Below are 18,620 nucleotides of genomic sequence, written 5' to 3' on the forward strand. Positions count from 1 at the left end.
GATAGCGCCACTGATATCTTTTAATTAAATATTCTTTACTTTTCATAAATGAATAATTAAATCCATTCTTTGTTTTATGACATTACAATCTTGCTTTGATTAGTATTATTAACGTTGTCTTTCAAAGTAGTGTTCGATTTACAATAAGCTCCCTATACATGTAAATTCACAATTGAGACCTAAATAAAATAGAGTTTCGCCTCTGTGTGTATTCTGTGATTTCGTTCTCGCGGTTCACTCGAAGAACATCGAAGAACGTGTCACTTCCGATACGAGGGGGATATTTCCGTTTGATTACGTGTGTATATGAAGACTCTACTCATAGGCCGATAGAACTCACCGGTTTGTCTCGTGGCAAGTGGTGGCAAGTGGCCATTACGTATGGTGCATAATGAGATTGATAGATAAATTCCTCTGTCTATTCGCGATACTCGGCATCGCGAATGCTGCTGGCCCTACGCTCGTTTTACTTGATAATTTGGCTATTAGAGAAACACATTTCATCTTTTTTAAGACATTGCAAGGTACGTAAACATCCGGCTACTTTCAGAGAAATACCTGTCAATAATTATTTACTGACAATATCTTTATACGTCTTCTTTTTTTTAAAGCTATAACAACACTGTATTTATGTTATTATATTAGACGATTGTTACGTGTATAATTTTATTGAAAGTTGTAGAAAGTACAGTAAAGGAAGGTTAAGTTCCTAGAAATTTTATCCCCTGATTATAAGTTCCACATTATTAATATATACCTTCTATTCTGTTATAGATAATGGATATACGTTAACATTTAAATTAGCAGATGATGCTAATTTATCACTCTCCAAGTATGGGGAATACTTATACAAACATTTAATAATATTTGCACCATCTGTGGAAGAATTTGGTGGAGCATTAAGTGTTGAGGCAATAACTGATTTCATAGATGGTGGTGGAAATGTTCTGGTAGCTGGTTCTTCCCAGTCTGGAGATGCACTGCATGAACTAGCATCCGAGTGTGGTTTTGAAATTGATGAAGAGGGTTCCACAGTCATAGATCATTTAAATTATGATATTACTGATAATGGATATCATACCAAAATAGTTGCAGATCCATCCAACTTGATAGATGCTCCTGTCATTGTTGGAAATAAAAATGTACCACCTTTACTTTACCAAGGAACTGGACTTATTGCTGATACAGACAATCCTTTAATTTTGCGTCTATTAACAGCATCCAGTTCAGCATATTCATACAATCCAAATAACCCTATAAAGGATTATCCTCATGCAGTCGGCAAGAATACATTACTAATCGCAGCTCTCCAAGCCAGGAACAATGCAAGAGTTGTGTTCTCAGGTTCATTATACTTCTTCAGTGATGAAGCTTTCACTAGTTCCATTCAGAAAGGTCAAGGTGAGAACGATTTCGGAATATGTATTCTTAAAATTGCAGTAATGTTACAATAATTATATATTTAATAAATAATCCAGGTGGCCAGAAATACGAAAAATCTGGAAATGAGATAGTAGCGACGAAGATCGCGCAGTGGGTCTTCAAAGAAAATGGCGTGATACGCGTCTCTTCCGTTCATCATCACAAAGTCGGAGAAACCGAACCGCCTGCAGCTTACACGATAATGGACGACGTCGTCTATTCTATCGAAGTTCAGAAACTGTCGGGCGACAAATGGGTTCCTTACGAGACGAACGATCTGCAATTGGAATTCGTTCGAATCGATCCATTCGTTCGCATGACGATGAAACCAGTAGGAAACGGTCGCTACGAGGCACGATTCAAAATCCCCGATGTCTACGGAGTTTATCAATTTAAAGTGGATTATACTCGTATCGGTTTGACCCATTTGTATAGTACAACGCAAGTGTCGGTCCGTCCTTTGCAACACACACAATACGAACGTTTTATACCAAGTGCATTCCCTTACTACATAAGCGCATTCTCGATGATGGGCGGCGTATTTTTATTTTCACTTGTGTTCTTGCATTACAAGGAGGACACGAAACCAAAGTCTGAATAAATTCTGTCGTGATCACAATGTTTACAGACACTTTACAGTGGGATACACATAGTACAGTTTGTCATTTTCATATCGCGTAGACATCGAGGAGAAGGAGAAAGTGCTTAACTAACAAAGTAGCAGGTATTTACGATGTATAGATGCGAGTGTAATAAGATGATTATATTTATTTAACGAAACGCTGGAAATCGGAGGGTACATCTTGTTTGAATCCGGAAAGCGTGAGCATCGCTCGAAATCTATCTACACATAAACTATCAGAATTTTTTTCTGTACAATGTTAGGTATCTTTAACGAATGTTTTTATAATTGAAATAATAAACGAAACAAAGAAATATAAATAAGTGTACTGGTAATCTAAGTATCTTTACAGTTATTCGGAATACCCTTTGTTTAATTAATATAATGTTTAACGACAATCATTGCGCGAAACGTTCGAAAAGAACTTTCTGATTGGGCGGTAAAAGTGCATCGTGCGTGCACTTATTAATGCGAACGTGAATTGCATGAAAAAGATAGAGGGGAATTGTGCTTATTATTAGAAGAGTAAGAAACGAATTTTTATTTCTTTCATCGTGTAATTGGCGAATGTTTTTAACGATTCCGTAAAATCTTAAAAATATATAACGGTTGATCGCGAATGCATTTCCTCGTGCGTCTAATAATACACGAAACGACATATCTATATGATCTATCGCTGAATTGAAGTCTTATGTTATGGAGTAATTGATAAAAAAAAGTTTGTGCGTAAAGAAACTGTAAGTTTCAGCTTTCAAAATCTTATCGAGAATGTCGAAACATTTTGTAACACTTTCAACCGGCGGTGTGCGATCAATGACTCGTTTGATATGACTTCTGGTGTTAACTGGGAATTTCGTGGTTTTCGCTATAAACGCAGTAGCAAACGGACATGAAAAATGCTGCGTTTACTTGAGAATAATCGTACTTTGTTGTCGTTACGATCCACTAGTGCTGTTATTTCGTGAATTTCGAAAGTTTAAATAAAACTCGGAGAACATAACCTAAGCAGGTTATTTATGCCTACTTCTGCCTCTAAGTACATTTTTATAGTTGTTAAGAAACTTTCCAGTTTTTCAAGATGTTGGAAGGACTTGTAGCCTGGGTGTTGAATAATTACCTGGGAAAGTATGTTGAGAATTTGAACACAGATCAACTAAGCATTGCTTTATTGTCAGGTAAGGTTATGCTTCCGTTTTGAGTCATTTGTGTAACTTTAGAAATGAATTTGTTTTGGAATATGTTACTGACAACATTTCTTTATTGATAATACCATCACAATTTTGCTCGAATATTTATAATTCGTCATGTGTTATATTGTACCTTGGACAGTTTATCAAAATAAATTTCAAGGCTGATCTTTATCAAATATGAATTTATGGTAGCATTAAGTTCCTCTTAGGATTTATAGAATGAATATTCATGCCTAAAACTATGTGCATTCTTTATTAGGGGAGGTTGAATTAGAAAATTTGCCATTAAAGAAGGAAGCATTACGTCACATTGGATTACCAGTGGAAATAAAGGCAGGTTTCATAGGTAAAGTCAGGCTGCAAGTACCTGTTCGTCAAATAAGGACAGCATCTTGGGTCATAGTCATAGAACAACTTTATTTAGTAGCAGGACCAATAAGTTTGGATGAGGTACATGCATTTTAATACTCCTGTGTTATTTGCGAATCTCTGTATTCATTTTTAAATATTAAATTTTAGTTTGATAATGAAGCAGAGGAACAAGCAATAGTAGAATGTAAACTGAGTAGATTAGATTCTTTAGAAGCAAGATGGAGAGCAGACACAGAACGTGATCCTGGTTATTATGCTACCAGTTATAGTTCTTGGGTTAATTATGGCACCTCTTTAGTAACAAATATCATTGAAAATTTGCAACTTAACATTAAAGATGTCCACATAAGATATGAAGATGGGGTAGCATTATCAGATGGTAAATGGAAGAATTTACTTATTCAGATAAAAAGTCATATTGTTAAGAATACAGTTGGAAAATGATTTTAATTGATAGATAGTGGCATTGCCCTTGGTGTGACTATAGGAGCCTTAACTGCTCAAAGTTGCGATGCTACGTGGATACCTGGTTCTACTTCATGGAACCTTACAGATGCTTCCTTTAAACTTATGGAGCTTGATAGACTTTCTGTTTACTGGAATCACCTGAAATCCGACGAGTTTTTTGGTTCTCTCAATCTCGGTGATTTAGCTGTATATATTTATTTTTATATAAATTATCTGAATAACATTTAAAATAGATCGATTGGTAGTTCATTAAATAATACTCGTTTCTTGTTAGATTGCTATGAGCGAGCCAAAGAACATAATAAAAAAGCACATTCTGTCGCCTGTTAGTGCAAGAGCACATATTAAAAGAGATAGGTCTGAACGACCATTGAGATCTACAAACAAACCGAGAATCATCGTAGATCTTTTGTTGGACGATGTTCCCCTATGTATTACAGATGTAAGTTGTTAAATTTAAGCGAGTATATTAATGCAAAGTACTAGCTACTTTTTTGTTAGGTGCAATACGAACAAATAATCAAGTGCATAAAAGGCCTGAAAGATATAGATCGTCGCAAGCAACAGAGACGCTGCCGTCCGTCAGTTAGCGTCTCTGCGGCACCTAAAGAATGGTGGAAATATGCAGCGCGATGTCACATTGGTAGGGAAACTCTTAAACCTAAATTATGTTGGGAAGATATGCTTCAAAGAGGCAAAGAGAATATCTTGTACGTCGAGACTTACACTAAATTACTAGGTACTTAATTAAGATTCATAAAACGTTTGTCGTTTGCGACTACTTAATATTAAACAGTATTATTTTGTAGGGACGCCAACTAGTATTTTACCAGCAGATAATAAGCAGTTGAAGGAAAAGGTTGAACAAGAGAGAAGTTTTGACGAACTTAGGGTATTAAGAGAAATAGCGATGCAAAGAGTTAGGCCGCCAAAACCTGTTCCAAATTCGGATGTCAATGTACCGCAACCTCGGGGAATGCTCGAACAATGGTTTCCACAGTGGTGGGGGTGGTATTCGAAGGCACCGCATACAAATACTCAGGGCACATCGTCCACTTTCGACGGGGAACTTCTAGATGTTTTAGCAGATACTATAGACGACGATACGTTATTACGTCGCGATACTGTATTCGGACAATTTAATTTCACGTTATCGAAAGGCGCTGTTTCACTTTGCACAACGAAGAGCGATAACGAATGTACAAAAACTGTAATAGAGTTACAATTCGAACGAGTAAATTTAAGTTACGATTCGAGGCCAAGGTCTGGATCACACAAGTTTTTTATCAGTTTGGGAGCGTTGTATTTGCACGACTATCTCACCGAAAATTCTACTTTTCCAATTTTGGTACAACCTCAAGTAATGTCGTTCGCAACATCGCGGACACGTAGCTCCACGGAGAAATTGACGAACCAATTGCCACAGCATTTGTTCGAGATGACTTATGAAAAACGCCCGTTGCACTTGAGTGCTGATCACTCTTTACACGTTAACTCGAAGTCTCTGGATATCGTTTATAATCCTACCGTGATACATTGGCTCATAGATTTTATGTGCAAGCCGCACAGGTCATCGTCCAATCAAAGATTTCAAGCAATGAAGCGTAGAACGCGAAGACAACTTATAAAAAATTGGGAACAAATTTTGGAAGGGGACTTCGTGTACCGTTCTTCGTGGGATTTACAGTTCAACATATCCGCACCTCAGATTTTGTTAGTAGAAAATTTTACGGATTCCAATGCCGCGGTTGTAGTTGTCGACTTTGGTAAACTTCATTTAACGAATTATGTACAAAATGACGAAGTAATTATGAAGCCAGGCTCAGGAACAAATAGCGACGACGAAGACGAGAGATTCGAGACACCTTGCTCAACTCCGCCTGGCAGCCAAGAAAATGGTTCCGTTCAAGATTTTCAGACCATATCGGAAACAGCGTTGCACCAAAAGCTGTACGATCATTATTCTATCGATTTGGTCGATTTGCAGATTTTAGTAGGAAAAGTAAAAGATAATTGGAAACACGTACGAACTAGAGGAATGTCTAGCTTACATGTTTTGGAGCGTTTCAATATATCATTGCAAATCGAGAGACGCGTTTTCTCTACGTCGGATCCAAACTTTCCGTCTGTAACGGTGTCGGGAAATCTGCCAAGATTAGTAGTACATGTCAACGAACAAAAGGTAGAGGCAATCAGACTGATGTATACTTTGCTTTCAAGTTTCTCGAAGTCTACCGGAATTCCACAAACAGACGTGGTCAACTTAGAACCCGAGAGTCCAAAGAAAGAAGAAAATGCGGACAAGGGTGGGAGCCACGTAGTGATGGTTCAATTCATTATCGATCAAATGACCTTCGAATTGCAATCTAGAGGTCGCAGTGTGGCAGAGCTTCAAGTTTCTGGAGTTAGAGCTGCCTTTAGTAGAAGGACAGCCGATGTCAATGTTTCCTTGTCGGTGCATGGGTTACTTCTCGTCGACGCTCTTCAAGAATTTGGTCCTGACTTTGAGTTATTAGTAGCCAGTCACAAACATGTTGGAATGGATAGTATTTCTGGTAGTTTAAGAGACTCGGAACCGACGTCACCTGTCTCACCAGAGTCTCCGGGATCTCCTGATCCTACGCTATCGAAGAGACTAACTTCTCCTGTCGCTTTGAATAATGCTTTATCTACCTTGGCAAGTAAAACCAAGAATCCTCAGTCTCCAAGAAATAATTCATTCATCGAACTGGACAAGATGGACTCTGAAGCTTTAATCGTTGTCGAGTTAACATTGGTATACGATAATTTGGAAAATTTGAGAGTTGCCAACATACAGTTCAACAATTTGGACATTATCGCCAATCAAGAAACAATAGTAGAACTGATGGGATTCTATAGGCGAATATTTCCATCTCGAAAACTGAGGAAAAACATAGAAAGACAGGAATCGCTTTCGAATATGACCGTAGAGCCAAAAGTTTCGACCAGGACGGAAATAACTTTCGATTTTCATAGATTGAACGTTTTACTTTTGCGGGCGGTAATGCATGATAATCATTTGGTAGGTCAAAAGATTGCCACTGCTACAATGTGCGATGCTCGTATACAAGCAACTTTAGCAGTACACACTTCGATTTCTGGATCGCTCGGAGGTCTCCAAGTATTGGATCAAACATCAACTGGCAAAACGCATCAACGAATTATCAGCGTTGGAAGAGACCCTATCGCAGATCCACCTCAACAACAACTGGAACATTTTACTAGTCTATCCAACCAGCCAGAGGCACTCCGATTCTCAGCGAATCGCTGTACCAAATCCAGCGCGCAACAGCAGGACGGAACGGAGACGTTGATAGATCTAACGATACGTATAGGCAGCGTATGGTATACACATGCTCCTCATTTGCTCTCCGAACTACGTTCGTGTGCTGATGAATTTAAACAGTATTTGAAGAATCTTGCTCGCCAGATTAGCGCTGCGGCCACGGATATGGCTATTGGCTTAGTTAATGCGGAAGATTGGACAATACCACCGCGTAGACGTTTACCAAGCCTATCTGTAGACTTAGAGAATCCAAGTACCTTATCTTTGAAGTTGGACATACTTCTCGATAGTCCTGTATTGGTGATACCCCGATCATCCCATAGTCGTCAAGTATTTGTTGCTCATCTGGGTACGATGTTCTTGCAACACGAGCCTAATCTTGGGTCCATGGTAAAGCATAAGTTGACGTTGGAAGTTCGAGATATGAATTTGTATTCTCTTGAAATATCTGCTAATCCCCATAGCCAGGGTCACAGCAATTTACCTTTAAGAGCAGAAGAGATGTATTCTTGTAAAGAGTCGGGTAAACCAATTCTACACGATACCGTCTTAAAAATTGTAGTTGAAAAAGAAAACGCGTTGGCGCAAAGTCCCAGTTATTTCATCGACGAGTTCTCGAATAATCCAATCGTTCAGGTTCACGGAGTCGTGATGACGCCTCTGAAAGTATCTTTGTCTCGAGGACAGTACGAACAACTGTTGGATACGATAAATAGATTGTTTTCAATGCCTGTAGCGGTACCAGTTGTCCAGAAGTCACAAGTGATGAACAAGGTACCGACTTACTCCGATAAGCTTGATCTTTCCATTAAGGTTTTATTCGAATTGCCCACGCTGAGCGTAGAATTAAAACAAGGCCTCCTAGAACAACCGTTAGTCGAATTGTCTATGAGAGATTTCGTTGCTAAGTACGAGAAGTTGCAAAGAAATGAATCCACCATTCAGGTTGCCTTGCGTTCTCTGCTGATGGAAGATTTGTTATGTCCTATTGGTACGCGACATCGATGCATGATGCAATCATCAGCACCGACGCGCGCAAAGCTTCCTGCTGGCGTTTCGAAGTCCTGTCCAGACTTTGCATTCGTGCAGCAGTTCAGAAGCGAGTTTGGACGTGGAAGTTTGCCTGACAGATTAGAGACCGACACGTTGTACGGTACAATTCCTGCTCATTGGCGTCGGAAACCAGTTTCATTAGTGGACACACCGAATACTCCACCTCCGTCACCTGGTGCGTCTACGAGCGAAGAAAATCTAGTGCTAATGAGCATCACGATAACCGAACCAGATCCTGATCAGCCAACAAAGGACCAGTTTCATCAGAAAAGCGTTACCGTCGATTTCAACTGCTTGGATTTGGTAATAAGCGTAGAGTCTTGGATGGTGGTTTTCGATTTCTTCGGATTCGCAGGACCGTCGAGAGCCAATCCTAAACTTGCCACCCATCAAACGTCCATCGATGTGGATCAACTAGACAAGGCGGACAATCTGCCTTTGCGATCGGAAACAGAAATAGAAGTTAGATCGTTGACATTGGTGCTAATACAGTCCGAGAGAGAAATTGCGAAAGCCAACGTGTCCAATGCCAATATGCATATTTTAAAGGCGAATGGAAAGACGAAAGTATCAGGGTCGTTGGGATCCATGTCCTTGCTAGATCTGACGCCGCACGGGAGGTTTTACAGGGAGAGGTTTCTATCCTCGGGAAGGAAAGCTCTGAACTTTCAGTATTCAAGTTATATAGACACCGAGAAACGACCTTATGACGCTCAATTAAAATTAGAAATGTCCGCAGTCCATTATGTACATACTCAGAGATTCGTAGCGGAACTTCAGGCATTTTTTTGTCACTTTTCACAATTGTGGACCATCATGGCGAATTTGAAGGCTGGTGTTGGAGCTATTATAGATACCAATAAACGAAGCATGAGGTTATCATTGGAACTTCACGCGGGCGCGCCTGTGATTTTATTGCCAGTTAGTTCGAGGTCTGATGAATTGATACTGTTGGACTTGGGAGAACTGACCGCTCACAACCAATTTGCAATTTCCGAAGTGATGGACAAATGTCTGCTAGATATAATGTTTCTCGAATTGGTCAACATGGATGTTTATGCAGCCAAGAGAGTCAACTGCGACGATCAGAGCGAAAATATAGACACTCTGGTCGTTGGTGGCTTTCTTATCAAGAGACTTGGATCATCTTTACTCACGGAGATGTGTCACTTGAAGCTACGCATTGAAAGAAATTTGGACACCTATATCAGCAGAGAAATTCCTGACTTGAGTATACACGGGACACTGTCAACGATGGATTGCGCTTTAGATCCCGCTCAATACATGCTAATTCGAGGTCTTCTCTCTTACAATATCGGAGAAAATTTGGACGACTTACGGCTGTTCATGCAAGATTTGAATCAAACCGTTGAGTACTCCATGGTTAATGTAGATAATCGAGAAACGATTTGGAAGAAATCATGCATAACTCTCGAGTTGGTCAACGTCACCGTTAAGTTACATCCGAATCATAATATCGCGGCTCTAGCGTGTATCAATTTCATCAAATCTAGGCTGACTCTGGATTCATTGAGCGATGGCTCGCAGGATATAGATCTAGTGTCTCAAGAGATATTGATCACGGACATGCGGTTTCAGGATGAGCCCGCTAGTAGCCAGTCGAACGTTTTCACAAGTATTTTGCAGCCTTTGAGGAATTCCAACAACGAGAATCGCGTACAGGCCGAGGTACATCACAGGAGACGCAAGGTGAACGCGGCAACAACTATTCTCGTGCACAGTATGCGTTTGACTGCTATACTGGACTGGTGGGAAGCTGTACGAGACTTCTTAATATTAAATTCTCCAGAGCCGGAACCTATTCTTGGAATAGTTACCTATTCTATGGAAAGTAATCAAGAAAATGAGAACAATGCTCCAGCTACTATACCGCTCGAATTAAAGATCAATATCACTGATTCAGAATTGGTGATTGTAGAAGACACGTCGGTCCGTGATACGAATGCTGTGATTCTAAAGAGTACAGCCGTTCTTTCGTACAGATCTGCCCCTCAAGAAGGAGAGAAACCTCTCTCCTGTAATTTGTCTCATTGCGAATTGTTCTCCTGCATCCTAGGATTAGAGGAAGAGACTGCTCTCTCTATAATCGACCCTGTAGGGGCTAGCTTAGACCTAACACAGGAGAAGTGTCTCGAAGTACAACTACAGCCGTTGTGCGTGAGATTGAGCTATCACGACGTGACGATGTTTTCCAGGATGCTCAGCTCACTTCCGAAACAGACTTTGGTAGCGAAGCAACGCTCGAACGAAGCGTTGACCTCTCTCGAAATACAAGTACAAAAGTTAACAGCCCTTGGGTTCATGGAGTCCGATTGCAGGGCAGCGTTGCAACTCTGCAATGGCCAATTGGACGAAGCGGCCTTGTGGTTGACGCAAAACGCGGTACCTAATTCTGACGTTAATACGAAGAACGAGTCTATTTTCCATACTGTTGATTTACAAACTTCCTGTGCAAGGATATGTATCATAGACGATTGTAGAGATGCCGACGTGCCATTGCTGGAAATCTCATTGTTAGATTTCAGTTTAAGACAGGATTGCGTAGGACCGGGTCTTCTGTCTTCTACTTTCAGCATCGATTACTATAACAGAGTTCTCAGTGGCTGGGAACCTTTCATCGAACCTTGGCGTGCTACCATTCAATGGGAACAGACGTTGATGAACTCCCTTAATTCGCAGAGACTGCAGGTGTCTGTAGATTCTCAGGATTCCGTTGACGTTAACGTCACTTCAACGTTGATAGAACTGATAGAGTTAGTCAAGAATAACTGGATGCAAGATTTCTACTTGACTTCCATTAAAGATATGAACGTGAACAAACCATCGGGAAATGGACAGGCGTACCGACGTAGACTACCTTTCATTCCGTTTGCATTGAAAAATGAAACGGGATGTAAATTGTGGTTCAAAACTATCATCGCTACCGCGGATGATACTAAGGATGTTGGACACAATTTCAAAGCGAAAAACGATTTTCAAAAGGATGATACGTGGATTGAAGTCACTTCGGGCGACACTGTTCCCTTCACCTTTGAAGGGAGAGGAAAATTGAGGCACCACGCCACGCATACAGTCCGAAGACATCAGATCACAGTACTTGTGGATGGCTGGAGAGCAGTAGACCCTGTTACAGTAGATCGCGTTGGGATATACTTTCGACATGTAAATGGAAATATAACTGGTTCACAGACGAATGAACGATTGGTAAATAAATTATACTTTCGCATATTAATCATTGTTGCACCTAAAAACGATTGATTACAGTTTCAGATGTTAACAGCAAAGGCTAGAATAGTATTTGCAGTCGAATTAGAGGGATCAGCTAGAAAATTAGTAACTGTTAGATCAGCTTTACAAATATCGAACAAATTAAGACACATGGTGGAGATTAAAATGGAGAAGTCTTTAAATCACTTCGAATGTAGGTCTCCTTGATTATACGATACAAACCAAACGACATGAATATTTGAACGTTCTCTTCTTTTAGATCTACCTCTGACTCTGTCTGTTAGCGATAGAATTCTGCAAGTACCTGCACAGTCCACTATATCGGTACCTTTAACGCATACCGGTGTGCAAATGTGTCTGAAACCTATACATTTAAATAATATATTCCAATATTGTACAGAAACGATAGATTGGACAGTGGTGAAGAAACCGCTGGAAGTCATAGAAAATCGTATTACGTGTAGAGCTAATCACAATAATATATTTAGGTAGGTCTCCATGCTGTTGAAGTAGAATAATTCGATGAATTGATATATCGTTATATCGTTGTAGAATGTGCGTAGCAGTGATGCGAGACAATTATCCATTGGATACGAGTGTAATGCTCCCAGCGCACACGATAACCGTGATGGCTCCGCTCACTTTAACCAATTTATTGCCACATGAATTGCTCTTCGAAGTAGGTACAGAAAGTGGTCGTATTCTACCTGGTGGTAGCGCCGACTTGCACACGGTAGATATCGAAGAGCAATTAGAGATTACGATACAACTAGATGGTTATTCCGGACCAGGATCGGTGAATAAATTTTCTTCCTTTCACGTTTTAATTTCGTTAATATCTTGGCGATACTTAAAATAAGCATGTTTTCCATAGATGTTATTGCCACCAAACACAAGTTCTTTCACTGCTCGTCTTCGACTGGCGGATTCCTCTGGGAGGATATTGTTTCTACATGCAGCTGTTAATATAGAAAAAGGTTCCGCCACTCAAATTAACATTACTGCGCCGTATTGGATTATAAACAAAACAGGTTTACCTCTGGTATTTCGGCAAGAGGGTGTCGGAGTTGAAGCAGCTGGACAGTTCGAGGAACATGAAAAGGCTAGAATGGTAGCACCATTATTGTTCTCTTTCAGCGATGAAGAAGCAAGCAGAACTTTATCGGTTAGGGTTGGCACTGCGGTGCATCCTCAGGGAGTACCACAGTGGTCCCAGCACTTTTACTTACAGCCTGGAATACAGGTATGTAAGTCATAAATAGCTCTTCATGCTATAGATAAATGACATATTTCGAACGAATTAATTTTAAATATTTCTAGGTACACCGTCTTAGAATATCTTTGCGTGATGGTCGACCTGATATAGTGTATCTGATCAGTGTGGCTACTCGGACAGCGAGAGGAAAATATAGAGCTACGACTGTAGTTACATTGTCCCCTAGATATCAATTGCATAATAAGTCGAGTTGTACGCTAGAGTTGGCACAAAAATGTTTCACCACAACAATTGTTAGTACAACCTACAATTCTATATAATTGTTTATTATGCATGAGAATAATCATTATGCTTTGTTCCTTTCAGAGTCACCCAGATGCTCAGGCAACGTACATTAGAACAATGCCAGACTGTCACATGCCGTTTCATTGGCCACGTCTTGATAAAGATTTACTGTTGTGCGTCCGTATCATGGATGTCAAAGATTGCATGTGGTCAGGTGGTATCAAACTAGACGATAACTATTCGCTGACCATTAACATTAGGGATGCGGCAGGGAGAATGCATTTTCTTCGAGTAGACGTGGTTTTACAAGAAAGCACGTACTTTATAGTGTTTACAGATGCAGACACTATGCCACCGCCTATAAGAGTTGATAATTTCTCAGAAGTTGCTCTAGTGGTTAATCAGGTAATTATTCGTTGAACTTCGATAGAGAACACGCTTTCATTGTCTTAACATTTATTATATAACTTTTTTCAGTTTATTCAAGTAGCTACACGCTAACAACTTTATTATCCGTTTTAATTCACTAAACCATTTAACCAAATTAATTAGGAATCATTTTCAAGACTATTTTTATAGGTCACCGTACACGACAATTTACAATGGACCGTGAGACCTCATTCATCGGTACCATATGCGCTGGATGAACCAATACAGTCTGCTGGTTTAGTGTTAACAGCACCTGGAGGTGTAACAGCTACGTACGATTTGAATATACTCGGAGAGAGCAGAGGTCTGACTTATGAGAACTTTATTTACATCGCCTTCACGGGTAATTCCTACTTAGTGTTTTTAATGCTGATGATATTTGCCACGAAAATCAATTGTTATAAGTAACGTGGTTGTTGAATCCAGGAACATTTAAAACTGACTGTGATCTGGGGACAGGAGAGGGTGGTCTAGATCCCCTAGACGTCGAGACGCAAAGATTGGTCTTAGAAGCTGGTCCTGGTGGTTGGGTTGCTTTGCGAAGAAAGCAATACGGGGCCAGATCCCAGTTGTGGAGGATGACCGGTGACGGTCAGTTGCAACACGAAGGTGTGCAGTAACAGAATTTGCATCGTTGACTCTGTCTGTTGTTTTTAAATCGTTCTTAAGAGATTGCTTTCACAAATTAGGTTCCAGTCCACCGAGAGATAAGCATTCGAAAACCCCGGAAATGGTGTTGGTTCTAGACATCGCTGGTACTGCGCCTCAACCGTTTACATATTGCGCGCTTGCGTTAAGGAAACCTGATCCTAGAAGAAGATCGACACAAACCTGGCGGTTTACCGATGATGGTCGATTGTGCTGCGCGCATAAAAATATGTGCGTTCAGTCAAAAGATGGATTCATGGGGTTACACGAAGGTTTGACACGACGATATTAAATGTATTTGGAATAATTCATTGGCGAAGCCTATTTTCACCCTTTATTTTGACACGTGTATTTGTTAGTTCTCCATTGTATCCATTGCTATTTTATTCAGTTATCAAAGCTTTTACTGACGAGAGAACCTTATGATCCGGATGAGCGTCTTTTGGGCGGAAGAATAGCTCATTCTGATCGTAAGTTTCTCTTGTGAGGATCACTAGTGCCACGCAAATTATTTCTTTTATTTTATTTAATTCATCAGTTGAATAAGAAACTTCAAAGGTTCGCTTCACCAAATAAAGTGGCTGTAAAAGTGAAGATACAAACCAATTGAAAAACTTCTGTAACGTTGTTTGTGTATTCCTGTTTGATTGATTTGAAGTTTATGGTTTTCGACCCCGTTTTTCTTCCGAAAGTATATTGTTCTAATAATGACTCGTGAAGCTTAAATTGATAATGAATGTTGCAGGCGGCAGTGTCGCCCGTTGGCAAATGTGTACGTATAGATTCGGAGTACACTAATTTCGTCCGTTGCTTATAAATTTACGTATAAGTATTATGCACACTTTCGCTTGTTTTTTTTTCTTAATTAGCGCTATGAGCATTAAATTGTTCAAAGACATGTCTTAGTAAATGATCGTAACAGATGTCCTCATTGCTGCTACCGTTAATTATTTTAACCTAAAAAAAAATTTATTTCTCTGTCAAGTAAAATAAACAAAGTGCCAGTTACGGGGACATCGACAGTTACTGGAACATTTACTCTGTGTCATTCTGATGTCTTTGAACGATGCATGAAACAAAAGATTCTACATACATAACATATGTATCTTAACTTCGAGTCGTTTATGCAGCCACTTAATCCTTATCAACGTGCGCTTTATGCACAGACTTTGTAATTATATTTTTTAGGGAGCGAAGCGGTATTGGGTCCCCAAATTCACAGCAGTCCTCCACCGATCGAACAACGCGTAGGAAGACAAAAGTTGCGACCGGGATCTGGTTTCTTGTCTGTCAGAGTAACAACTGATGGCCCAACTCGAGTGTTACAAGTATTGGATATCAAAGAACGGGTATATATGCTTTTTCAAAATATCGTAAGAGAAGTGTCGAAGCTGCGCTCCAATGACCAATCGTTCTTTGCAGAAAAAAACCTTCGCTTTGCTGGAAGAACGCGATTGGTCACACATTGCCGTCAGTCACCGGCCAACACAAATAAATACAGATGCTGAGAACCTAAATTCCCGTGAATTAGAACTGAGAGTTAATTTAACAGCTGGTCTCGGATTATCAATCGTGTCTCGAAGACCTGTCGAGGAGTTGCTGTTTGCCCGATTGGCTGGTATTTCGTTAGAACTTGTACAAACCCCTGCCAATACCACCCTAGACTTAAGCATAGAAGACATACAAATTGACAATCAGTTGTTCGAAGCACAATGCACGTCTGTCTTGTATGTAACTCGATCTACGCGTACGGAAAGTGAACCCAGACCGTCGATACACGTGGTCGCTGAAAAGCTGAAGTCTAAAAATCAGAATGCAGAGATATATAAACACGTGATCGTGAGCATAAAGCCACTTTGTATACATCTGGAAGAAAAGCTGATCTTGAAATTGGCCGCGTTCGTCGGAGCAGGAAGATCGGAATTGGAGGTGCCAGTAGACGAGAACGATTTTAAGGCTCAACGATTTATTTCCGAAGTGTCTGCAGCACACGCGAAACGATACTACTTTGGCGCTTTAAAAATTGTCCCTAGTCAGATAAAATTGAGCGTGCTCACCACTATGAAGCTGCCTCGACATCTTCAAGCGATAAAGAGACAATTAGGGTTAACCTTGATTAAATTCGAAGACGCCACGATCGAATTGGACCCTTTCCTCAAAAAACATCCATTCGAAAGTACTCAGTTTTTAGTACATTCCATAATAAAACATTACAAAGACGAACTGAAGTGGCAAGCCGCGGTAATACTAGGGTCTGTAGATTTTCTGGGTAATCCCCTTGGGTTCGTGAACGATGTCACCGAGGGGGTTTCCGGTTTAATCTACGAAGGAAGCGTTAAAACGTTAGTGAAGAATGTCACGCATGGTATCTCGAATTCGGCTGCTAAAGTGACAGAGTCCCTGTCAGATGGAATAGGACGAGTTATAATGGATGAAAGACACGAGGAAGCTAGACAAAGAATACGAGCCAACACCGCAGGTAGCAGCGACCACTTAGTAGCTGGTTTGAAGGGTTTTGGTTTTGGTTTACTGGGCGGTGTTACAAGCATCTTCAAGCAGACATACGACGGTGCTGCGAACGAAGGATTTCCAGTACGTAACTACGCTTATACATGCGTAAATACTAATAATACTATCGGCTAATAATTACAGGGTTTCTTTGCGGGTTTCGGCAAAGGAGTGGTTGGGACGATCACCAAACCGGTTGTAGGAGTTTTAGATCTTGCCACGGAAACTGCCACTGCTGTACGAGAAACAAGTAGAAGGTACACACTTGTACAAGGATATAAATTCAATTCAAAACAATGGTACTTAAGGTTTATTTACCATGTTTTAGTGCTCATCGAACGATACCAAAGCGGGATAGGCCTCCTCGCGTGGCGAGCGGTCCCGCTGGCTTATTACCGCCATACAACCGCCAACAAGCAGAGGGTCAAGAGTTCCTCTATACCGTGAACAATCATGACTACTCGGAACTGTTTGTAGCGTACGAATGTCTACGGAGTGGTACAGAGAATCTAAGGGTGCTGGTGTCCAACGAGAGGGTACGCGTTATTTCTGGCGGAACCAAAGGAGTCGTGACCGAAGTCAGCTTAGCAGACCTGCTGTATTGCCAACCGACGCATAAACTTGAAAATAACAGCGCAACATTGTATTATATAGAATTAATATCCAGATCAGATTCAGCAGTGAACGTAAGCGTCGACGGTCCTGAACTTCTGAGGAGACCGAAGGTCCGATGCGAAAACGAGGAAGTGGCCAAACGAGTACGTATAAGCTGACGAACCGAAGTCTATCATATCATAGTGATAATTCTGATTGTTTGTTATTTTTCAGGTTTCGCAACAAATCAATTACGCCAAGGGGATGCACGAGGAACACAGTTTGACTCTTTCTTCGTCGGATAACATGGTGGATGACGTTCAATACTACAAGTAGTTGCAGATCACCGCGCACTGATATTTTATACTTTCGGTTTTATTTATCACGTATAGGTTGTATGCTAGTCAGTTCTTTGATTTCTCTACGTTTCTCTTTGTTTATTTTTTTAACAGTGCACATGAGGATGCCTTACTACGCTTAAATTAAGTTGACGATAAGACTGATGCAAGGCACCATCAATACTTGGAACTTAACGAAATGTATCAGTTCGTTAATACAATTCGTAGAAAACGTGAGAACATTTGGTTGTCGCACAGCTAGCGCACGTATACTTTTGATACTGGTATTGAGATAAAAGAGAAGGTCTCCCGTAATGCGTGAGAGATTTTTTAATATTGTATTAAATGTATATATATGTGTATAACGTGTAAAATATAGGCGAATAAGATATTTATTTACGGGAATGTAATCTACTTAAAGCTATACCGCGTAAAGAGAAATCGCAAAAACCAAAATTTTCACATAGAGTAGAGAACGGTATTAATTTTCTATTAACGAGTTTGATATTTTGCGAATTACTTCGACTTGGATAAACTGTATTTTTTATGATATTAAACGTAGAAGTTAACGTTAAGTGTACATTTTTCTTGTAACAGTCGTGGGTGCGGAGATATTAACTTAAAACTTGTACAGATACTGTAAGACCAGCAATATCAGCCCTATTTAAATAATTTTTGTAAGGCTGAAGGCTTTGTACAGCTTAAACACAGTATGTATATTTACATTACAGTACGAATTTACGGAGTCTGGTGAATAACACTGTGTATAAACTAATAATAAGTATCAAAAGTGTTGATGACGTGTATAATCTACTGTATACAATTTATCTAGATTTGTTACATCCCGAAATTTTCACGCTGTCGATATAATTTAATAAAGAATCCTTCTATTTTTGTTCGATACCTTATCTTTCCACTT

The 18,620-nt window shown here is 40.1% G+C and overlaps 2 protein-coding genes across 4 annotated transcripts; both read left to right on the forward strand.

Annotated features, from left to right (window-relative positions):
* The first annotated feature begins 257 nt into the window (after nucleotides 1-257).
* LOC128893069 (dolichyl-diphosphooligosaccharide--protein glycosyltransferase 48 kDa subunit) lies at nucleotides 258-2,379 on the forward strand. The gene is made up of 3 exons (XM_054153825.1): nucleotides 258-524; nucleotides 775-1,401; nucleotides 1,479-2,379. The coding sequence occupies exons 1-3, from the start codon at nucleotides 392-394 to the stop codon at nucleotides 2,021-2,023; spliced, it is 1,305 nt and encodes a 434-aa protein (XP_054009800.1). The 5' UTR covers nucleotides 258-391; the 3' UTR covers nucleotides 2,024-2,379.
* Nucleotides 2,380-2,485: 106 nt separating this feature from the next.
* LOC128893057 (intermembrane lipid transfer protein Vps13D) lies at nucleotides 2,486-18,609 on the forward strand. Of its 3 annotated transcripts, none has more exons than XM_054153789.1 (22): nucleotides 2,495-3,219; nucleotides 3,494-3,684; nucleotides 3,754-3,985; nucleotides 4,064-4,260; nucleotides 4,349-4,516; nucleotides 4,576-4,813; nucleotides 4,884-11,659; nucleotides 11,720-11,876; nucleotides 11,943-12,171; nucleotides 12,236-12,479; nucleotides 12,558-12,926; nucleotides 13,004-13,192; nucleotides 13,266-13,589; nucleotides 13,764-13,956; nucleotides 14,040-14,222; nucleotides 14,303-14,533; nucleotides 15,007-15,033; nucleotides 15,450-15,610; nucleotides 15,684-16,853; nucleotides 16,914-17,026; nucleotides 17,098-17,527; nucleotides 17,598-18,609. In XM_054153789.1, the coding sequence occupies exons 1-22, from the start codon at nucleotides 3,123-3,125 to the stop codon at nucleotides 17,697-17,699; spliced, it is 12,021 nt and encodes a 4,006-aa protein (XP_054009764.1). In that variant the 5' UTR covers nucleotides 2,495-3,122; the 3' UTR covers nucleotides 17,700-18,609. The 3 variants fall into 3 exon arrangements, with proteins under 3 accessions (XP_054009766.1, XP_054009764.1, XP_054009765.1); XM_054153790.1 differs by having other exon boundaries at nucleotides 11,726-11,876; XM_054153791.1 differs by lacking the exon at nucleotides 15,007-15,033 and having other exon boundaries at nucleotides 2,486-3,219.
* The last annotated feature ends 11 nt before the right edge of the window (nucleotides 18,610-18,620 follow it).

The sequence above is a fragment of the Hylaeus anthracinus genome, unplaced genomic scaffold (assembly GCF_026225885.1).
Source record: "Hylaeus anthracinus isolate JK02 unplaced genomic scaffold, UHH_iyHylAnth1.0_haploid 2, whole genome shotgun sequence".
Taxonomy (NCBI): Eukaryota; Metazoa; Arthropoda; class Insecta; order Hymenoptera; family Colletidae; genus Hylaeus; species Hylaeus anthracinus.